General features: G+C 42.5%; 2 protein-coding genes across 2 annotated transcripts in view; one reads left to right on the top strand and one right to left on the bottom strand.

The window, feature by feature from the left end:
- Acyp2 (acylphosphatase 2) overlaps positions 1-24,814 on the bottom strand; it is a 166,121-nt gene that overhangs the window by 31,773 nt on the left and 109,534 nt on the right. The gene's annotated exons all lie outside the window — the stretch shown is intronic.
- On the top strand, positions 16,241-16,927 carry Tspyl6 (TSPY like 6). Its single transcript, XM_028891562.2, is given in 3 exon segments — positions 16,241-16,385; positions 16,388-16,494; positions 16,496-16,927. Coding segments are annotated over 3 exon segments (684 nt in total).

The raw sequence follows: 24,814 nt of genomic DNA, 5'->3' as shown, positions 1-24,814 counted from the left end.
AATAAAGAAAGAATATTAAGAGCTGCAAAGGAAAAAGGCCAAGTAACATATAAAGGCAGACCTATCAGAATTACACCAGACTTCTCAATGGAGACTCTAAAAGCCAGAAGGTCCTAGACAGATGTTTTACAGACACTAAGTGACCATGGATGCCAGCCCAGGTTACCATACCCAGCAAAACTTTCAATAACCATAGATGGAGAAAACAAGATATTCTATGACAAAACCAGATTTAAACAATACCTATCCACAAATCCAGCTCTGAAGAAAGTACTAGAAGGAAAACTGCAACCCAAGGAAGTTAGTTGCACCCATGAAAACATAGCCAATATATAACCACACACCAGCAAATCCCCAAGAAGAGAAACACACACACACACACACACACACACACACACACACACACACACTACCACAACCACTAACAAAATCAAACAAAACAGGAATTAACAATCACTGGTCATTAGTAACTCTCAATATTAATGGTCTCAATTTGCCTATAAAAAGACACAGGCTAACAGAATGGGTAGGATGACAGGACCCATCCTTCTACTGCATACAAGAAACACACCTCAACCTCAAAGACAGATATTACCTCAGAGTAAAGGGTTGTGAAAAGCTTTTCCAATCAAATGGACCTGAGATACAAGCTGGTGTAGCTATCCTAATATTCAACAAAATAGACTTTAAACTAAAATCAATCAAAAGAGATGGAGAAGGACATTTCATATTCATTACAGGAAAAATCCATCAAGATGAAGTCTCAATTCTGAACATCTATGTCCCAAAATACAAGGGAACCCACATTTGTGAAAGAAACATTACTAAAGATTAAAGCACATATCAAACCCCACATACTAATCGTGGGAGACTTCAACACCCCACTCTCACCAATGGACAGGTCTCCCAGACAGAAACTTGACAGAGAAATAAGGGAACTAACAGATGTTATGACTCAAATGGACTTAACAGACATCTATAGAACATTTCACCCGAACACAAAAGAACATACCTTCTTTTCAGCATCTCATAGAACCTTCTCTAAAACTGACCACATACTAAGTTACAAAGCAAACCTCAACAGATACAAAAAATTGGAATATTACCCTATATCTTATCCAAAAACCATGGTTAGAATTGAACAAAAACACAAACTGTTAGAAGCCTACAAACTCATGGAAAATGAACAACATTCAACTGAATTACCACTGAGTCAAGGAAGAAATAAAGAAAGAAATGAAAGACTTCATAGAATTCAATGAAAATGAATGCACAACATATCCAAACTTATGGGACACTATGAAAGTAGTGATAAAAAAAAAAAGTTCAAAGCACTAAGTGCCTACATAAAGAATTTGGAGAAATCTCACACTAGCAACTTAACAAAACACCTGAAAGCTCTAAAACAACAACAACAACAAAACTCATCCAGGAGGAGTAGATGTAGTTGAAAGTTTCTTGGTCTGCCTGTCCCCCTGGCAGAACTGGTCATTTGGGCAAGACTGTTCTTGCCTGGACTGCTTGACATTATGTTATATAAAATGGACATAGAAAAATGACCACTAAAAGTAGATGGCAGGAAATAATCAAATTGAGGGCTGAAGTCAATAAAACAGAAACAAAGAGAACAATACAAAGAATCAATGAAACAAAGAGTTGGTTGTTTGAAAAAAAACCAACAAGATAGACAAACCCTTATCCAAACTACCCAAAAGGCAGAGGGAGAACACCCAAATTAACAAAATCAGGAATGAAAAGGGGGATAAAACAACAGATACTGATAAAATTATTAGGTCATACTTCATAAACCTCTACTCCACAAAATTGGAAAATATAAAAGAAATGGACAATTTTCTGGATAGGTACCAAATACCAAAATTAAATAAAGACCAGATAAATAATTTAAATAGTCCTATAACCCCTAAGGAAATAGAAGCAGTCACCAAAAGTCTCCCAACCAAAACAAAACAAAATCAAATCAAATCAAATCAAAACAAAACAAAATGCCCAGGGCCAGATTGTTTCAGTGCAGAATTCTACCAAAATTTCAAAGAAGAGCTAATACCAATATTCCTCAAATTGTACCACATAATAGAAACAGAATGAACATTTCCAAACTCTTTTTTATGAGGCTACAGTTACCCTGATATCCAAACCACACAAAGATGTAACTAAGAAAGAGAATTACAGATCAATCTCCCTCATGAACATTGATGCAAAAATACTCAATAAAAGACTGGCAAACTGAATCCAAGAACACATAAAAAAAATCATCCACCATGATCAAGTAGGCTTCATCCCAGAGATGCAGAGATGGCTCAACATACAAAAATCAGTCAATGTAATTCACCATATAACAAACTGAAAGAGAAAAAAAACCCCACATGATCATCTCATTAGGTGCTGAAAAAGCCTTTGACAAAATCTAACATCCCTTCATGATAAAGGTCTTGGAGAGATCAGGAATACAAAGGACATATCTAAACATAATAAAGGCAATTTACAGAAAGCCAGTAGCCAACATCAAACTAAATGGAGAGAACCTCAAAGTAATTCCACTAAAATCAGGAACAAGACAAGGCTGTCCATTCTGTCCATATCTATTCAACATAGTACTCAAAGTTCTAGCTAGAGCAATAAGTCAACAAAACGAGGTCGAGGGGATACAAATTGTAAAGAAAAAAGTCAAACTTTTATTATTTGCAGATGATATGATAGTATACATGAGTGACCCCTAAAATTCTACCAGGGAACTCCTACCACTGATAAACACCCTCAATAATGTGTATCCCTCCTATAATAATAATAATCAGTATCCCTCCTATATGTACATGACAAATGATCTGAGAAAGAAATCAGAGAAACAACATCTTTTATAACAGCCACCAATAATATAAAATATCTTCGGAGTAACTCTAACCAAACAAGTGAAAGATCTTCATGACAATAATTTTAAGTCTTTAAAGAAAGAAATTGAAGAAGATATCAGAAAATGGGAAAATCTCCCATGCTCTTGGATAGGATCAACATAGTATAAATGGCCATTTTACCAAAAGCAATCTACAGATTCAATGCAATCCTCATCAAAATTCCAACACGATTCTTCACAGACCTCAAAGAACAATACTCAACTTCATGGAAAAACAAAAATCCCAATATAGCCAAAACAATCCTGTACAATAAAGGAACTTCTGGATGCATCACCATCCCTGACTTCAAGTTCTATTACAGAGTGGCAGTACTAAAAACAGATTGGTATTGGCATAAAAACAGACGCTTGAATCAATGGAATCAAATGGAAGACCCTGATATTAATCCACACACCTATGGACACCTGATTTTTCACGAAGAAGCCAAAATTATATAATGGAAAAAAGAAAGCGTCTTCAATAAATGGTGCTGGCAGAACTGGATGTCAACATGTAGAAGGTTGCAAATAGATCCATATCTATTGCCATGTACAAAATTCAAGTTCGAGTAGATCAAAGAACTCAACATAAATCCAGTTACACTGAACCTGATAGAAGAGAAAGTGGGAAGTAGCCTTGAATGCATTGGCACCAGAGATCACTTCCTAAATATAGCACCAGTAGCACAGACATTGAGAGAAACAATAAATGTGACCTCTTGAAACTGAGAAGCTTCTGTAAGGCAAAGAACATGGTAAATAAAACAAAACAATAGCTTACAGAATGGGAAAAGATCTTCACCAACCCCACATCTGACAGAGGGCTGATCTCCAATGTATACAAATAACTCAAGAAACCAGACCTCAAAATACCAAATAATCCAATTAAAAATGAGGTACAGATCTAAATAGACAATTCTCAAAAGAAGAATCTCAAATGGCTGAAAGACATTTAAGGAATTGCTCAACATCCTTACCCATCAGGGAAATGCAAACCAAAGTGACACTGAGATACCATCTTAAACCTGTCAGAATGGCTAAGAGAAAAAAACACTGATGACAGCTTACGTTGGAGAGGATGTGGAGTAAGGGGAATACTCCTCCACTGGTGGTGGGAGTGTAAACTTGTATAGCCATTTTGGAAATTAATATGGCAGTTTCTCAGAAAATTGGCAATCAACCTACCTCAAGATCCAGCAATACCACTTTTGGGCATATACCAAAGAGACGCTCAAGCATACCACAAGGACACATGCTCAACTATGTTCATAGCAGTATTATTCATAATAGCTGGAACCTGGAACAACCTAGATGCCCCTCAACTAAAGAATGGGTAAAGAAAATGTGGTGCATTTACACAATGGAGTATTACTCAGCAATAAAAAAACAGTGACATCATGAAGTGATGAAGTAGGCAAGTGGATGGAACTAGAAAATACCACCCCGAGTGAGTTAATCCAGACCCAGAAAAACAAACATAGTATGTACTCACTCATAAGTGGATATTAGATGCAAAGCAAAGGATAACTAGGATACAATCCACAATCCCAGAGAAGCTAGGTAAAAAGGAGGACCCTAAGAGGGACATACATGGAGGGCCCCAGGAAGGGGAAATAGTTAAGCTCTCCTGGGTAAACTGGGAGAGGGGATAGAAGGGAAGGGATGGAGACAGGGAACATGAGGGATTGAGGTGGCCAAGTTGGGAGAGGGACAGAGAGAAAGAACAATGAAAGAGACATCTTGACAGAGGGAGTCATTATGGTTAAAGGAGAAAGCTGTTGCTTGGGAAATTCCTAGGATTACACAAGGATGGCCCCAGGTAAGAACCTACATCCAGTGACTGATGGAAGCAGATGCAGTGATCCATAGCCAAGCACTGGGCTGAGCTCCTGGAGAGCAGTTGAAGAGAGGGAGGAAGGATCATATGAGCAAGGCAGGGGGGGGGTGTCAAGATCATGATGGGACAAACCACAGAGACAGCTGACCCAAACTAATGAGAGCTCATGAACCCTGGACTGACAGATGGGGAACCTGCATGGGACCGAACTAGGCTCTCTGAATGTGGGTGACAGTTGTGAGGCTTGATCTGCTTGTGGGTCCCCTGGCAATGAGACCAAGACTTATCCTGGGTACATGAACTGGTTTTTTTGAGCCCATTCTCTAGGGTAGGATACCTTGCTCAGCTTTGATGCGGGTGGTGGGGTGGTGGTGGTGGCTAGGCCCTGCCTCAACTTGGCATGCCAGATTTTGTTGACTACCCAAAGGAGTCCTTACTCCCTCTGAGGAGTAGATGAGGGGTTGGGGAGAGAAGGGGAGGGAGGGGTAACTGGGGATGGTATGTAAAATGAAAAAGTTTAATAAAAAATTTTTTTGAAATTAAAAAAAGAATATACAAAGATAAGGACTGTGACAAGTCAAACAACACAGAAGCAGATAAAGACAGCATCAAAGTCTCCTGCCCAGCTCTTGTTAAATCTACATCACACACACACACGGGCACCCACACCAGAGAGGTCGTGTGTGTGTTCCATTATGTACTCCTGGCTTGCCTAGCACTTACAGAGATCTACCTGTTCCTGCCTCTCAGTGCTAGGATTAGAGAGGTGTACCACTATTACCCAGAAAAAATGAATTTTTGATTCTGTGAGATGGCACAGCAGGTAAACAGGCATTTGTCATGCCAACTATTGACATGATTCCCCAGAACTCACACAAAAGTGCAAAGGAGGAACCAACTCTATGAAACTGTCTTTGGACTTGCATACCTATGTCCTCGCACAAAAGTGTGTGGCTACTGCTCTTAATTACTACATCTTCCTGTAGCTTGCTGATGTATATTAAGATCAACTGCATTGCTGTTTTATAGGTGATTGATATTGTTACTTTAGTTTTTCACATTCTGTCATGTAGTAAGAGAGATAAAATCACATTCTGCTTTGACATGAATTGCTAAACCGTCTTATTAATAAAAAAAAAAACAAAAACCTGGAGCCAGATATTGGGGTGAAAGCTGAAAGATCAGAGAAACAGAACAAGCCAGCCATGTTCTTATCTCCATGGAATCCTCAGCCTCATGAGAGACACTTCCTGTTTACTCATGTCTTATATACCTTTCTGTGCCCTGCATCTTACTTTCTTCCTAGTGCTGGGATTAAAGGTGTGTGCCACCATGCCTGGCTCTGTTCCCAGTGTGGCCTTGAACTCACAGTGGTCTGGATGGATCTCTGCCTCCTGAATGCCAGGATTAAAGGAGTGTGCTACTACTGCCTGACCTCTATGTTTAATATAGTGGCTGACTTTGTCCTCTGATCCCCAGGCAAGTTTTATTGGGGTACACAATATATCACCACATTCTGCAATTGAGTTTCTACCCTTGTGTTTTCTGCAAGTTTTGCATTAGTGTGTGTTTTTTTCTTTCTAATACTCCCTTCTGTGGAAAATTCATTCTGTAATTGTAGCAGCCTCTTTAAGGGACTCTTCTTGTTTGGGTATATGGTTATAACTTTAATATTTTCCTCAATCTTTCTCCATGATAGTGTCTGGGTATGTGGAAGGGAATGGTTTAGTGATCTCCTGGCTCCAAGGGAGAAGAAACTTGCATGGTTCTCATTTCCTCTGAGCTCCATGGCAAGGCCCTGTGTGTATCTGGATCTTTGGAGCCTTGCTGGTCTTGATACTTAAATCCTTGGCTGATAAAGGTCAGAGGTCCTTCCCAGTTGATTCTGTACAGTTCAAGGAAGCTCTTGGGTTCCGATAGTCAGCAACTGTCATTACTTACCAGCCAGGGAATGCTTTATAACTACATTCTCCCTCCCTGAACTAGCTTCCTAGCCAGCCTCTGAGTTATGGTTGCTGCATCTGTGAGAATCTGTGAGAATCAAGGGCAGTTCAGAGTGTAACCTCAGGCTCGCTCTGTTCACCAGACTGCAGCTGCTCTGTCCCCGCTCTGCTAGTTCTCACAAGTGGGAGCACAGGTCTCCAGATGGAAATGCATGCACATTCCTGTGCTCTTGGCTTGCTTTCTTTTAGTCCATCCTCAGGTCACCTCTATGGAGTCTGACTCAGAAAATGAAAGTCAGCAGGTAAGTGCCTCAGTTCTGGCTTCCATCTTCTTCACATAGTCCCTTTGGCTAAAAGGAAGGAGGCATCCTACTATATCTTCTCTGCTTCCTTAGCATGTGGGTGGGTGTGTCATAGCACACATGTGCTCAGTATACAACTTACAGGAGTCAGTTCTTTCCTTCCACCATGTAAGGTTGGGTAATTGAATTCAGGCTATCAGACTTGGCAGCAATCCCCTTTACCCACCGAGCCACATCATAGGTTCAAGCTTTTTCAGCTTTTATGTATAGGTGAATTGCCCCAGCACCTTGTTAAGATGCAGGCTCCAATTTAGAGAATTCAGGGAAGTCTTGAAATTGTGTTTATCCAACAAACTCCAGGTGAGGGCAATGCTGCTAATTTTTGGACTATACTTTTAGTGGGAAATCACTACTATTATGCCCCTTCTTTTGAGAGGCATCCTTCCTCTCTTTCTCTGTGGCTTTAATGGCAGAATGGCTCTGGGACAAGGAATAAATACAGCCAGATAACATAATCTATGCAATGTATGTCATCATTTTAATCATCATATCACCCCTTGCAGACAGCATGTATAAAAGAGAAGAAGAAGAAAATTTGGAATCAAACATGCTAAGTATTTGCCCAAGTCCAGCAGATTATATCTGTGTTCTTCCCCCTTTCCTTGCTGCTTTTCATCATCTCCCTCATCCAGCTTTTTTCAAAACTATGGTGTTTATGGGGCTAGGAAAGTGCACTTGCCTAGCATGATTGAGGCCCTGGGTTCAATCCCTAGGACCACCCAAAACCAAAATAACAAAACACTTTCTTTGGGTCAGTGAGATGGCTTAGTTGGTAATGGTGCTTTGTGCACAAGCCTAAAAAGAGAATGGTGATTATATGTTGACACTCATTCTAACACAACTTTTATACATGTACCAAAACACAGAAGGAACAGTAAGACTAAATGACTCTGTATGTTTTGTGTGTGAATGCATTCTTGCATGCATGTGTGTGTCTGTGTTGCCAGTTAACATTTACTGTATTTTTTCCTTACCTCCACCCCTCCATTCATATAATTTGATTAAAAATCTAATATTCACTGGGGTTGGAGAAATGGCTTAGCAGTTGAGAGCACTTACTGCTCTTGCAGAAGACTTGGCATACACATGGCAGCTCACAACCATCTGTAACTCCAGTTCCAGGGGATTCACTGTCTTCTTCTGGCCTCCCCAGGCACAAAGCACACAGTGCGATGCACGTCATATGTGGGGCACTCATACACATATATAAAATAAGTATTTTTAAAAATCTAATATTCAATCAAAACCCACATTTCCCCCCATTGCACTCAGTGTTTTTTTATAGCTTTCCGGCCTCCTGTCTTGAACCAAAATTATAGATCATTTTAGAACTATTTGCCATCTAAATGTACACTTACTTTTTGTTATATTTTAAAAGCATTCATTGTTTAGTTTATTTAGTTACACTTTTGTGAATTCTGAGAAATTCTAAAACAACAACTGGTATAAAGGCTGATGTTTGGACACTATGTAGTATGAACACTATACCACTAGTATTTTGCTACTCTACTGCATTCATAAGGGGAGGCACTTGGCACTGGTTAGGACCCAGGTCCAGTCAGGGGCCTGTGGCTCTGCCTACCCCTGACTGTGTTGGGCTAGCCCTGCCAACTGTCTCTGCTACCTTGGGGCCAGTCAGCTGGGCCAGGACTTCACAGACCTTCAGTATCTTGCATCTTCAGGAGGCGGTTGCCTGTATTGCTGCTTGAGCATATTCGAAAACAGTTAATCATAATTATTAACTTATCTAAGATAAATCAGTATCTAAATACTAGCAACATTTCCCCCTACTGTCTACATTTACATGATCTCTCGGATCGTTCTAAGAGGCAGGAGCCTCTGGCACAGCTATAAAGCCATTCAGGAAACCACTTAAGGCTTCTATGTAACCATGCCCTTTACAAAAAGCTTACTTTACTCTCTGAGGGAAACAGGAGATTAACAATATCTTTCTTCTATGGCCTACCAACATGCTTTTCATTTCTTAGTTTCCTATACTGGGTGGCCTAGTCCAATGAACAATAGTTCTGAACAAACAAGGCTGTTTAAATAAGTCAAATGGCTTGTGAGGTATCCCTTTCAAAACAAATTGGAACTGAGTAACAATATTTGAGGAGTCAAAGGATAACATGGCTGTAATTCACAGGCTCTCTTCTTTCATCTTACATTCACTTTACCTTTGTAAAGTCATGCTTTTTCTGTTTCTCAGAGATTTTAAATATGCCAGCAATTCTGCAAGCAGATAGATGTGTAACTCAACTGAAATCTCCCCAAGAAGCCCCCTTTTTCTTCCCTTAGCTCCATTCTCTTCTCTTTTGACTGCATTTTGGAAATTCTGTTTTAGTTCTATTTGCTAATTCTAAAACCAACACAACAGAAACAACAGTAAGATGCAAGCAGAATGTGTTTTCCTGGGGTTGCAACTGTTCTCTTCAGTGGTTTCTGGCTCCTCCCTATGATACTAGCAAAATGGAACATCATAAGGGAACAACATTTCACACTGAACTCAAAAACTATCATCAGCATTCACATTTAATTTTTAAAAAGGATATATGGTTCCTGTTTTTGATTGCCTATTTTGTAAGGGGTATTTTAGGTTCTTAAAAGAAAATAAAATAGCATATAACAGGGTCTGCGATGTTAGAAATATGAAATTCTTGAGTATCTGCTTTCCTGATAGTGAAAGTTTACCCAGAAGTGGTGATTCTGTACCTTAGCTCCACAATACACACACAGCTTTGAATGTCCTGATGAGTCAGACCACTTTGCATTATTGCTATACATATCATTCCCCACATTTATCGAGAATGTTGGTTCTGGGCTCATTTCTGCTTCTCTCTGGTCTTCAATTTCAATGATTTCAATATGCACACAGGGGATCCTTCAAACCCTGGCCTCGTAGTTCACTCACTTGCAACCGGCAATGACCTTGACTTCAACTGGCCCCATGATAGCCCCACATGGACAGAAAAGTGGGATTCTGACAAATCCTCTGCAGTCCACTATCTCTCACACTTCTAGCTTCCCTTTGTAACCCTTCAGTATCCAGGCTCTTGCCCCACAGTCAGACCACCTTTTCACTGGCCCTCTCCTCTGTGCATCTCTGTCCTTACAGCTGGAATTCTAAGACCAATTACTGCAATCATACTCTTGCTATTCTTGCTTCAGCTCTGACTAAATACAAATGTTTTCTCACACTGCACCTGGAGACTGCTTGGGGCTGGAGGAAGATTCACAACCATGGTAATGTGCTAAGTTTCAAATTCACAACTCTAATGCTGTTTGAACATCACCCCACAGTCCAGTCACTCATATATTCTCATGGTAACCCTACCACACTTTCTTCTCTCTCCTCAGATTCCCACAGGCTCTTGTCATGTCCTCATGCTTACTCCACAATCTTGCTTTCTACTTTTCTGAGAATGCTGAAGCATTCAGAAGACAATTCCATGAATCTAGTTATCCTTTCTGCCACCTGTGTATCCATCCTCACACTCTGCCCTCCTGCCAGTTATCAGAGGTAAAATTGTCATGTCAGGCATGGGCTCTATCTCATCTATCAAGGCGTGTGTTTGATAACTCTCCTCCCATCTCCTACACCATTAGTCTTTGCTCTCTATTAGATCATCCACAGAATCATATATACATGCATCTTTTTCTCAAATTTAATTTTGAAAATGTATTATTGCATGTATGATGAATGCATATGATGTGTAAGTATGAGAGTATGTGCCATGAAAGTCAGAGTGAGACAGATAAATAGAGGAGACAGTTTATCAGTAACCCAGGAGCTCCATTTGATTTTGGGTTATGCATCTTTCATTCTTGTAATAGTACACTTGGTATCCCAATTCCTTCACATGCACTGTGTCCTCTAGTAATCTTTAAGGAAGCATTCCCTGTTAACTATCTTATGCCTATGAATAATATGGGTTTGCATATGATTATGGGAAAGGGCATGTGCTGCAAGAAAAATAAATGTATGACCTAATCTATCAATCAAAATAGAGAGCCATTCTAACTATACCCCTTAGTAACCAAACTCCTCCTCTCCAACCCCACTAAAGAAAGCACCCAATAATTGGACCCTTGAGTGTTCTCATTTGGGGGCCTCCATCAGTCCTGAGTGTCTCCCTCTATAACTTTAACCATCACTCTGCCCCAAACAAAGTTGTCTTGCTTCTTTTTATAACTCTTTATAAACCCCACATTTCCAGTTCTTCAGGTTAAAGACCAAGAATTTGGAAATACCCAGCCCAAATCTCAACCATCAGTAGCGAGAGGAGAACTTTCCTGAGTTGGTTTCCTTCTGTACCCAAGGGTTCCAAGGACTAAGCATGAACCAGTTAGGCTTCTGTAGGAAGTGCTTTTATCAAGTGAGTCATTTCACCAGCCTTTTTTTCTATCACTTAAAAAGAAAACAGCACTTTCTTTGGCCCACATTTCTATCAGCCATCATCTCATTTCTTCAAAGAAAAAAATAAACCTTCAAAAGAATTGGTTATATTTTCTCTTTTAATTTTTCCATTCCTATTTTCTCCAAACTGTCACCTCCACTGAGACTGTTCTTGTCATGACCCCATTTCTTTGTTTCCATTTGGAACAGAATTATTCAAAAGAACAGCCAATGTACACTGTTGCCAATTTCTTTCCTTCTGTTCTTTTAAGACCTATTCTATTTCCTAGCAAGCCACTGAAAGTACTCTTGACTCATGGGTGGTTTAAATGAGAATGGGCCCCACAGGCTCACGTATTTGAATGCTTGGTCCCCAATTGGTGGGACTGCTTGGGAAGAATTAGGAGGTGTGGCCTTGTTGGAGAAGGTGTGTCAATGGGGTTGGTTTTGAGGTTTCAAAAGCCCACATCATTCCCAGTTGTCCTGCCACCTCTGCTTCTTGTTTGTGGATCAGGATGAAGCTCTCAGCTATTGCTTCATCACTATGCCTACCTGCCTGCTGCCATGCTCCTCACCACAATGGTTATGGACTCATCTCCTGAAACTGTAAGCTCCACAATAAAACCTTTCTTCTAGTTGCTTTGGTCAAAGAGTCTTATCACAGCAATTGAAAAGTAACTAAGACTCTCTCACCAATGACCCTTCTGCTCTAAATTCCAGCTGTGACTTCTCCTCATTGACCTAACTTCAGCCCACACTTGAGCACTTCCATTTCCGTCTTTGATTTCCAATACACCACCCTCTCCTGGCTTCCCTCCCACCCATCCCCAATCACTCCTCAGTCTCTGTGTTAGTTTTGCTGCTTCCTTTTCTCAACCTCATAACTTGAGCCTGCAAGCCTTTTATGACCACATACACCCATTATCTCTGACACGAATGTCCTCAGTTCTAACCTGCAAACTCATGATGCATACTGGCACCAGAACTCTACTGCCCAAGTCACCTCCAGCTTAGTATGTCCAAAGCACACACTTTTCCTGCGAAGATCACTCCATCTCAACTTCTCCCATCTTTTCTTCTTCCAACTCAGTTGTACTAGCTGTTCTGGTCCGAATCTTAGGGGGCTATTCTTGACTTCTTTTTATACCCCACTATCCAGTTAATATAAAAATCATTCTAATTGTACCCCTATATCATATCTATCCACTGCTACTGCTACCACCTGATAAGAGAAACATGCTTCATCTTGACAACTGGAATCATATCCTAAAAGACTTCCCTAAAATGTATCATTGCTTCCACACAGTCTACACCTTACCTACAAGCCAGAGTGATCTATATAAAACATAAAGCAGATTTTGAGTCCTCCATTCAAAATCCTATAGTGATTTCCCAGTTCACTAAGAATAAAATCCAAAACGATTTCAAAAGGATATAAGTCCTGTGTTAGCCACTTTTCCTGTTGCTGTGACAAATATCTGACAAAAGTGACTAAGAGAAGGAAAGACCAAAACAGCCATTGAAACAGCAGGATACCAGGGCCTGTCACGTCACGTCAAGAGTCAGGGAGCACAGGGAGATGAGTGCTAGTGTATGGCTTACTTTCTCCTTTTCATTCAGACTGGGACTCTGGCCTGCGGATTGGTGCTGCCCACATTCAGGATGGGTCAGTTAAATCTTTCTAGAAACACTGACAGTGAAGATAAACCGTCACAGAGCCCTATCGACTTAGCCTTCCACATTGACTCTACTTCCATGCTCTTTGAATAGCCCAGGCTATCTCCTATCTTCTGCTACCTTCTTCTCTCCTAGAATGCTCTTTTCCAAGATAAACATGTAAGTAACAATGAGGCTTCGCCTTTGACCCCAGTTACATAGTAGTCTGTTTACTACTCCCAGAACACTCTATCCTTTTAGTCTATTTTTATTGTTTCTTCCACAAGGTTTGTAACTTTCTAATGTGCTGCTTTTTTCCTCCCTTGCTAAAATATAAACTGTAAGAGGGAAAATGTTCATGGATTTTGAAGAATGGCAGGCACACAGTAGGTGTACAACAAACACTTATTGGATGTTTAATGAATACCAAAATGCATGATGTGTTCCTTAAAGGGTTGATAGCATTTGTCATGAAATCATTTGAACCTCTTGTTATTTTTGTGGACTTTACCCCAAACTCCTGATTTATTTATTGCTTCTAGGTCTATGTAGGTTTTTGATTGTGTACCTGGTTGTCAATGTTAATGAGTTATGTATTTCCATCAAGTTACATACTTCATTTAAGTCTGAAAATATACTGGCACAAAGCTGCCCCAATGTTCTCTTAATTTCTGTAAAGCACCACTGTGGCTGTTTTTGATTCAAAGCACTGCTTATGCACTCTCTCTTGCTCCTTTTAGTATCAGTTATTGCTGATGCTCTGCATTATCTTTCATACATTTCTCCTGTTACTGTCTTTGGCCAAACTCTGTTGGTCTTTTACACATTACCCAAGTTATACTCTGTGAAGGGTCAATGTCCTCACCATACTCTTCCTGTTATCATCTCACTCAATGCGGTTGGGGCACAGGGGGTGAGGGTAAGGGGTGGGGACTTTACCTCCCTGACTCCTTAAAGTTAGGCCAGGTCATTTGATCAATGGTTAAAGCCATATATCCCTTTAGATGAAAATATTTTTAAAAAATTTATGTATAGGAAAGAAAGTGTCTTTCCAGTAAACATGGACTGGGTCAATTAGATATTCATATGCATAAAATAAATCAAGATCCTTATCACACCATTTACAAAAATCTCCAGATGGGTGGCAGATATAAATGTGAACAATCTTGGACAGGCAGTTTAAAAAAACAAAACAAAACAAAACAAAACAAAAAATAGGGCAACAACAACAAAACAAGACAAAAACAAAAAACCTCTAAAGAGGAATGAAAAATAGTGAAAAAATTGGGTGTTGTAGCACATAACTATGGTGATATTTTATTTGTATGTTAATAAATAAAGTTGTCTGGGGGTCAGAGCTAATAGCAAGCCATAGTAGAAGCTGGGCAGTGGTGGCACATGCCTTTAATCTCAGCATTTGGGAGGCAAAGCTAGGCAGATCTCTGTGTGTTCAAGGATACAGCCAGCATGGAGACACACGCCTTTAATCTCAAAACCAACCATAGAAGACATGGAGGTCTGTATAGACAGGAAGTGACTAGGAGGTCATGTGGTTGGGTTTATAACCAATGAGAAGGCAGAACAGAAAGTCAGTAAAAAGACAGATACACAGGAAGTAGGTCTCTTTCTGAGGGGAAGGACGACAGCGGCAGCAAAGGGTAAGAAAGGCGGTTTTAAGTCTCAGCTCTCAGCTACTGCTCTGACCTCTTGGGCTTTTAACTCTGCAATTGGCTCTGTGTTTCTTATTTAATAAGACTGTTCATATACACACAATTGTTAATTTTAGCACTTAGGAAGCTGGAGAAGGAGGATTGTTGTGAGTTAAAGACTAGTCTAGGCTAAAGAAAGAGACACTAACTTGGCGGTGGTGCTGCATGCCTTTAATCCCAGCACTTGGGAGGCAGAGACAGGCAGACTTCTGTGAGTTTGAGGCCAACAGAAGCAGGCAGACTTCTATGAGTTCCAAGTCAGCCTGGCCTACAGAGTGAATGAATTCCAGGGTAGCCAGGGTGAAGCCCTGTCTTGAAAACACACACACACACACACACACACACACACACACACACACACGTGACACTATTTCTCACACATACACACACACCGCACATAAGACGAAACAACAAACAAAGTGGGAGATTTACAATGCACACATCTGAAATTGACTAAGCATCTAACATGCATAAAAGATTCTTAAAAAATATGAAGGGCTAGGGACATAGCTGAATAGACAGATAACTTGCCGAGCATGCATGAGGGCCTGACTTCAATCCTCTCCCCCAGTCAATATGAAAAAGAGAATACTTAGTTGAAAAAACTGGGGGTGGGGGTGGTCAATGCTTAAGAGAAGTGGCCAGGCGTGGCGCTAATCCCAGCACCCTGCAGCCTGAGCCTGGCAGAATTAGACTGGCCTAGGCTACAGACCCAACTACAGAATACCTATGCTGTTCTCAATCCACTGGATAAAAACATATTTACATTATCCTGCAGTGCTATTGCAAGCTTCTGTGAAAACTGTGGGACAGGCGAGGGACGGGTTCGCGTGGATCTCATGAGACTCGAACAGCAGCCCAGCGCAGGGCACCACAGCCCCACTGCCCAGTGTCCAACCACCACACCAAAGGTCGGCGGCCGGGCCTGTGAGGAAGACGACCGTTCTGCCCAGTCTGGCTGCTCCGACGTGAGCTCCCTCGGTGGGACGGAGCCGAGTCCTGCCCTCCACACCTTCAGTCTCACAACCCCTGACTGTGGTGCCTGGCAGGGCCTCGGATAGGGCGATGCAGGCCACCGGGGCAGGTGAGCACAGCATGGCACCCGGGCCTGCAGAGGAACATGGAGCCTCCTAGGAGCCTGCTGCAAGGAGACTCCCCAGAACCGAGCCTGCCGGAATCCTGGCCACACCTTCGCAGTGGGCATCGACGGGGTGGGGCAAGAGGTGGCCTCACCACCCCGAAGGCCTGGAGGCCACCCCTGACAACAGCCTCACGTGAGGCCTGCCAGGTCCAGGCGGGGCAAAGGCCCCAGAAAGCTGCAGCGCAGTGAGGCCTACCCCCTCTCCCCCCTTGCGTGGCTAAGGCAAGGCCAAGGTCTAGAAGACCGACAAGAGCGCAGGGGAGGAAGGGGCTGAGAAGCCAGCAGACAATGGATGTGGAGGCAAACAGTGGGGCGGAGGAGTCAGGGCCGAGCCTCCTGAATGTGGTTCTGCAGATGAGGTCCCTGGAAGCTGTCCAGCTGGATCTGAACACTATGAATACCCAGGCCGACCGCGCCCTTCAGCAGCTGGAGCATGGGCAATCCATCAGTACTATCTGGAGCACAGCAACTACGGCATCCAGAGCATCCCAGGCTTCTGGGTCACCGCCCCTCGAAACTACCCACAGCTGTTCGAAATGATTACGGGGCCAAGATGTGGAAATGTTAAGATACATAACCAACCTGGAAGTGAAGGAGTCCAGTCTCTCTAGGGCAAGCTGCCGGTTCAAGTTCTTTTTAAGAAACCCCTTCTTCAGAAACACTCTGATCGTCAATGACTACGAGGTCAGACCCACTGGCCAAGTGATATCACTCTCCACTCCAATCAAATGGCGCCCTGGCCATGAACCTCAGCCCTTCATTCATGGGAACCAGGATGCCACGTGTAGTTTCTTCACCTAGCTTTCAGACCACAGCCATCCAGAGCGTGACAGGATCACACAGATCATCAAAGAGGACCTCTGGCCAAACCCACTGCAATACTATCTCTTACACACAGGGGCCCCTAGGGCTAGACATCGCCAGATAAGAGAACCTGTGGAGATCCCTAGGCCCTTTGGGTTCCAATCTGGTTAACCATTGCCCATGTGATTACTCCCATACAGGTCCTCTACAACTTACTGCTGGACCAGTGACTAGACAACAGAAACGGGTATGCCTTTTATTGTGTTGACATTTCTGTACCCTCCTTCTTTTAAACTTTTGTTTTTAAACTTTTTCAGCTACAAGACTGAAACTTCATGATTCTGTTGCCTCGTTTCCATTATGTGCTTTTTTTGCATTTGTATCACATAATGCCCAGTTCACCTATTCTAAACCAAGCAAATGATGCTGTACATTTCACCCTCTTTATCTACACTGTTTGGACACTATTTGTTTTCCAGGGCCTGTGGTCTACCACCTAGATTTCAAGCTATCCCTGGAAACCTGCTTTTCCCTTCTCTGCATTTGTCAGTATAGACATATTGCCTGTGGACAACCGCTGAAGACTGATGACACTGAGGGCATTAATGGGCCATTTGGTCTGTGCAGCCTTACATGGTTCCATATTGTTGCTGCTACAGGATTTCCACACTTGAGTTGCTGCCAGTGGATGAACAAAGACCAGACCATTGACTATTATCAGCTACCATTTTCTGTTGTCTGGTAAACAAGGATCTCCAGAACTAGTAAGGGAACAAGGCTTTCTGCCAGAGTATGATTCTTTCCTCCTTAAGGGACTTTCCCCCTGCTTTTCCTAACCACCACCACCACCACCACCGCTGCCTCCTCCTCCTCCTTGTCCACTACCACCACTACCTCCACCACCACCACCACCACCACCACCACCACTACCACCACCTCCACCACCACCACCACCCCCCCCCCCCCCCCCCCCCCACCACCTCCACCACCACCACCACCACCACCACCACCACCACCACCACCACCTCCACCACCTCCACCATCCTCCACCACCACCACCTCCACCACCTCCACCATCACCACCTCCACCACCACCACCTCCACCACCTCCACCACCCCCCCCCCCCCACCACCACCACCACCCCCACCACCACCACCACCTCCACCACCACCACCACCACCACCACCCACCACCACCTCCACCACCACCACCACCACCACCACCACCACCACCACCACCACCTCCACCTCCACCACACCTCCACCCACCACCACCACCACCCACCCACTCCACCACCACCACCACCCACCACCACCACACCACCACCACCACCCACCACCACCACCACCACCTCCACCTTCACCACCACCACCTCCACCACCACTACCCATCTTCATCATCCAGAAATACTGTTGACTATAAAGTAAGTGGCTGGGGTGACAGGGTAAACATTATTTTCAAGGAACAAACTTTCTCAACCCCAACCAGTGAATTAATACCAAATCTAGGCACTTTTATTTGCCTCCCTTCCTCAGCCTGAAAATAAATGTTTCCAGGGTGGTGGTGATATACTTCATCTTCAATCTCTGTATTTCTTCTAGCTCTTTAAAGAAGTTGGTGGCCCCAAAGCATCTATGAAAGCAGGCTTTTGGTCAGTGATGGTGCACGCCTTTAATTCCAGTACTCAGGAGGCAGAGCCAGGTGGATTTCTGTGAGTTTGAGGTCAGCCTGGTCTACAGAGTGAGATCCAGGACAGGTACCAAAGCTACACAGAGAAACTCTGTCTTGAAAAAAACAAAACACAAAACAAAAAAAAAGTTTCTTTCAAAGGGTAATCAGGTGACAATCCACAACTCTTGATAAGCTAACTAACAGGGAAGACCCAAAGTGGGAATCATGGACCACCCTGGGAAAGGGAAGTAGATAAGATCTCTATGAGTAAACTGGGCATGAGGGGTGGGTAATGGAGGGTGGGGGAGAGGGGATGAGAGCATAAGGGAATGGGATGGTTGAACTGGAACAGGTAGCGAGGGGGAATGCAGTGAAAGAGATACCATGATAGAGAGAGGGGATAGAGAGAAACCCAGTGCTAAGGAAGTTGCCAGGAATCCCCAAGGATGACCCCAGCCTGGGCTACTAGCAATAGTGGAGAGGGTGCCTGAACTGAACTGGCTTGCCCCAGAGATCAGACTGGTGACTACACTAACTGTCATCACAGAACTTTTCTCTAGTGACTGATGGAAACAGATGCAGAGATCTACAGCCAATCAGTAGACAGAGCTCCAGGAGTCCAGTCAAAGAGAGAGAAGAGGGATTCTATGAGCAAGTGCATCAGGATCATGATGGGGAAACATGCAGGGATGACCAAACCAAACTAGAGGGAACTCATGAAAGTTGGATCAATGGCTGTGGAGCCTGCATGGGAAGGGACTAGGCCCTCTGTATGGTGAGACAGTTGTGTAGCTTGATCTGCTTGGGGGGGCCCCTGGCTGTAGGATCAGAATCCATCTCTGGTACTTGAGCAAACTTTTTGGAGCTCACTACCTATGATGGGACACCTCACACAGCCTTGAAGCAGGGGAAAGTGCTTAGACTTGCCTCTACTGAATGTGCCTCCTCCTGGAAGGCCTTGCCTTCTTGTGGGTGGGAGTGGGGAGTGGGTTAGGATGGGGAGGTTGGGGGTGGGTGGGAAGAGGGGGATCTTTGATTCATGTGAAAATGAATGAAAAAATTTTCTTAATGAAAAAAAGGGGGAAAAGTGGGCTTTTTAGTTTAACTTTAAGCTTTCATTTACAGAGGTAGAGAGGCTTGTAGACTTCCAACATCTTGTCCTCCCATTAACAATGCCACATATACCTTAAGGTTTAAGGGATATAGATTTAGATAGGAAATAAAGGTAATTCCTAGCTTATGGAGGCTAGAACAAAGTTGTATGTGTGCACCCTAAGCAAAGAAAATCGAACCAGAGACCAGAGGTGAAGCAGAAATGAGGTAGGGAAAGATTAGAAGACTAGACTGACAGCTTGTGACAAAGAAGTTTTTACTGTTAGGGTGATAGGAAGAGAAATACATTTCCTGGGGCTGGAAGAGTAGCTAAATGATAAGAGCACTAGCATTCTCCAGGCCTTTGTGTTCCAGCCCTAGCACTGAAAAAAGAAAAAAAAAGGTAGAAATACATTTCTCAGGACTGAGATGGGAAAATGAAGATGGCTGGAGTTCTCAATGTGCTACCTAGAGAAGGGTTCTTTGAAGGAACCATGTGTTCATTGGGGTTTTCTGATTTCATATGGTGAGAGATTATAAACTATCTCAAGTCCTTAGTAAACTTCTATTATCTGTTTCTGTTTACTGGGAAGACAAGCATGTAGATTTTCTTTTGCTTTTAGTTGGGGACAGTTAGGGAAAAATCATTTCTATGTAATGTAAAGATGTAAATACAACAGTTTTCATTCTGTTTTGATTTCTGTTAAAATTATATCCTTAATTTTAATAGCTTGATTCGTCAGACCTTGAAAATTGGATTTTATTATTTTCATGGAAAAATAATTAAAAAAAAAATTTGTTGCTCTAATTGTCTTATTCAATAATTTGTCTTGTAAGAGGTTATTAACTGATATGTTTCCTTCCTAAACAGCATGGATAGTTGTGAGATTGTAAAACTGGAAGTATACCATTGCCATGTTTGTCTTTCCTTCATGATGATAAAAGAATGCCATTCCTTGGATAAATAAATTGTGGCACATATACACAATGGAATACTACTCAGCAGAGAAAAACAATGACATCATGAGGTTTGCAGGCAAATGGATGGATCTAGAAAAAATCATCCTGAGTGAGGTAACCCAGACTCAGAAAGACAAAAATGGTATGTATTCACTCATAGGAGGATGCTAGATGTGGAACAAGGATGACTGGACTGCTACTCACATCACCAGTGAGGCTACCTGGAAAACGGGACCCCAAGAAAGACACGGAGAAATGGATGAGATCTACATGAACAGCCTGGACATGAGTGGGAGCAATGAAGGGCGAGAGTCGAGGGAAAGAGAGTGGGAGATCCCAGCTGGATCAAGAACAGAGAGGGAGAACAAGGAATAGGAGACCATGGTAAATGAAGCCCACATGAGAAAAGGAAGAAACAAAGAGCTAAAGAGGCCCACAGAAATCCACAAAGATACCCCCACAAAAGACTGCTGGCAATGGTCGAGAGACAGCCGGGACTGACCTACTCTGGTGATGGGATGGCCAAACACCCTAATAGTTGGGTCAGAAACTCCATCCAAGGACTGAGGAATTATTGGTGAAATTATAAAGGCCACTCCATGTAGTTAAAAGGAAGATTTATTTAGTGGGTGACTTACAAATGAAGGAATAGATTATTGCGGGGGGGGGGGGGGGAGTGGTGGTCTGGGGAAGGTGTATCGCAGTCCAGCGGTATTCTCTGGAGCTCTGCTCAGTCAACCTCCACTGGGTGGAGGGGACTGGCCCTGCCTGGACTGAGTCTATTAGGTCGATCTCAATCCTGGGGGGAGGCTTTGCCCTGGAGGAGGTGGGAATGGGGGTGTGTGCTGGGGGGAAGGGGAGGGGGCAGGAAGGGAGAGAACAAGGGAATCTGTGGCTATTATGTAGAACTGAATAGTATTGTAAAATTAAAAAAAAAAAAAAAGAATGCCATTCTTTAAAAAAAAAGACCCACTCAGGGCTCATTTGAGAGCAGTCTAATACAAATTCTTCAGAAAGCTGAGTGTCTTTGCACACACACATTCTCTAATTTCTGAGAACATATGCATTCCAACTCTGAGAAAATAATGCACATGTAATTTCATGAGGTAATATTGACTCCAGTTTGCAGATCAGCAAAGAGACTCAGCTTGCATATAACTTGGGTCTAGTTACCAGGCCTAGAAGTGGAAAGCTCCAATTCAAACCCAGGTCTATCTGAACTCAGAGTGTGACAGCTACATATGGACAGAGATGCTGTCTTCTGTTTTGCAGTAGAAAATTAATCATAATAATTGGTTTAGATTTTCCCAAGTTGCCTTAGTTTCCTAGTAATTTTCTTGGTTACTTTTCAACTTTGAAAAAAAACAAAACACCATGATCAAAGTAACTTATAAAATAAAGCATTTAATTTGGGGCTTATGTTTGGTTTTAGAGGGTTAGCATTCATGACCATCATGGTGGGGAGCATGACAGCAGGCAGGCAAGAAGAAGGCACACAGGGAGAGCTAACTGGGAGTGGTGTGAGCCTTTGGGACCTCAAAGCATGCCCCAGTGACATACCTCCTCCAACAAGGCCACAACTCCAAAACAAAAGCAATGATTACATATGACTAGGAGGTAGCTATCATTTTTTGTTTGTTTTATAGGGTTTCACTGTGTATCCTTGGCTGGCCAGAGACTGATCTTCAGCCTCTCCCTCTCAAGGACTGGGATTATGTGCAATATCCCATCATTCCCCGCTTCTTAAAATAAAAACTTAAATATTACAATGTATTATCAAATTTCTCCTTGATATCTGGATGCTACCCACAAACAAATGTTAGACAAAGCAGCACTTATAACACATATACTCTTTACTGAAACGACTTCGCTAAAGGAACCATCAGAGCTTAAGCAGGTTTTCAGACATTCAGTGGCTCATTTGAGACTTCTACTTTTGTTCCAGATAAACCAACAGCATTTGGAAAACAGCGCACTTTATCCAGGAAAATGAATAACAAAGAAATCCTTTTGGGTGGGGTAGGGATTATGTCACTGTCTAGAAATCCCCTTCAGTAGACTTGGCTCCTCAGCAATGGCAGGCTGTGCAGGAAGAATGCACACTCAAAGAGCCCAAGTGAGATTAAACAATGCAAGTAATAAGAGGTATAAAATCTAGTTAGATGGGATTTTGTAGGCAGGATTCAGAGAAATGGGGAATATACTCAAATTACACTGAATCTAGGATTGTTGAAGGTGCTTTTCACAAAAGTATGAATGCCATGTAAGTAAGAATGTGGTATGTGGTACAATGAACCTGGGGAGATTCTGACTTCAGCAGATTGTGAAAGCTAATTTAGCAGAAGCTGTGGCCCTACCTATACCCAAAGGAAGCAGGGTGGCCACCCCTTCAGGGCATCAGAGTGGTAGCCAGGATAATAAATGTTCTAATTTCTGGTTAGTAATAAAAGTAAATGGCTGCTTTCCTTCTGGTTCCTTGAATCAGTTTAAGCAATCAGAAGCCAGAGGCTGTGGGAGCCTGACCGGCAAAGCCTGCTTTCTTGGTCACAGAGTTGAGAGGGAAAATAGTGGATCTACCTGGTAAGTAGGAGCCTTTAATACTGGGCTGAAAGAGCCAGCTCCAGTATGAGGTCTTTGAAAATCATTGCATGATATTTTAAAAGTGTCAAGATCTTAGCTCTGTTCTTCCAGCTTCCTGCAAAAGCCACTCACTGAAAGACCCCATGAAGTGCATGAAGTTGGACTGTGTGGTTTCTTCCCTCATCAGACTGTAGTATATCAACAGTAGTTGAAAAGAAGGGAACTTTAACTCATAGGCCCCAGCTGTACAGTCTTGATTATTCTACTTATAATAGTTTAAGTGTGGCAACAGTTCCAACTTAGTATATGATTCAGCTTAAATTGTTCAAATTTGTATTGGTGTGTGAAAATGGTATTCTGCATGTTAGCTTTTTTATCAATTTGGCATAAGCTAGAGTCCTCTGGGAAGAGAGACCTTCAATTGAAGGATTCCATATATCAGATTGGCCCCTAGAGCATGTCTGTGGGGCATTGTCTTGACTATTAATTCACTAAGAGAGTTTATGGTGGGAGACACCATTCCTTGGACAGGTGTTCATGACTATGAGTGAGCCAGCAAGCATCATTCTTCTATGGGCCCTGTGCTGGGATCCTGCTTAACTTCCTGTCCTGCCTTCCCTCAGTGGTAGACTGCGACCTGGAAGTGTAAGCCAAACAATTTCTTCCCTCCACAAGTTGCTGTCCATCAGAGTGTTTATCACAGCAATAGAAACCAAGCTAGAATAAATACAGGAGAAACCACACTTGAAATCTGAAATTTTCCTCATTATGTAGAATTGGACTTTTCCCTCCTTCTTAGGAGTCACACTGCTAGGTGTCATTCCCCTGTGTCACCATGCCTCCCTCTAATGTTCCAGGCATTCTGGCCTTCTTTATTCCTCGTTCAAACCTTGAGTCACACTTTTGCTCTTTCTAGAATGCTCCTTCCATGCTAACTTCCTCATGTTCTCTAGTCCTCAGCTCTGTCATTGGAGCATCCTTCCCTGATCAGCTTCTCTAGTGCATCCTCCCTGTACCATCCATTAGTTTGTTTCTCATCACTCACGATAGAATTTAATTCTCTATGAAGTTAAATCTGTTGATTAGTGTATTTTGTGTCCCTTAGTTCACTAGCTCCTCTTTTAGGCTGTAAAACCCTTCAGGGCCTAGAAATTTGTCACATTCTTAGCCCCGTTTCTCTACCTTGGCACATACTTCTGGAGATTTATAGGACAGCTTGGGCTGGGGCTTCCTGAGAAGAAGCCTGCAGCAGTCTCCAGTTCCCAAGGAGGACTCAAGAGGATCCATAGCCTCTTAAGCCTCAGAGGCAGTCACTCAGCTACCTGAAGATAGAACAGAGTTCCAGAATGACAAATTCGTATCTTTTCTATGCTGTACCATCCTCTCTTCAGTTAGTGTTGTGACCAGAAATGTCAAAGAACCCATTATTATCATATTACACTCAACACATCACATGAGATATTCAACACTTGATAGGTAACTTTCCCAACTGAAGGTAGTGAAAGTATGCTGAGCATATTTAAGACAGGCCAGGCTAAGTGCTGATATTTGGCAGATGAGATATACTAAACACATTTTCAATCTAACAGTACTTCTAGCTGGTAAGGACATAGACTCAATGTAACTGGAAGACCATCTTTGCTTGTTATTTAAATATTAGTGAAATGGTGGACAGAGAAGGTCAATCTCAGGAGATCCTTTTGTGGGCTGCATGCAAACATTTTTTATAAGACATCTGACATAGTAGAGTGGAT

The sequence above is a fragment of the Peromyscus leucopus genome, chromosome 10 (genome assembly GCF_004664715.2).
Source record: "Peromyscus leucopus breed LL Stock chromosome 10, UCI_PerLeu_2.1, whole genome shotgun sequence".
Classification (NCBI taxonomy): Eukaryota; Metazoa; Chordata; class Mammalia; order Rodentia; family Cricetidae; genus Peromyscus; species Peromyscus leucopus.
The sequence above is the reverse complement of the archived record's forward strand: the minus strand, read 5'-3'. Positions and strand labels throughout refer to the sequence as shown.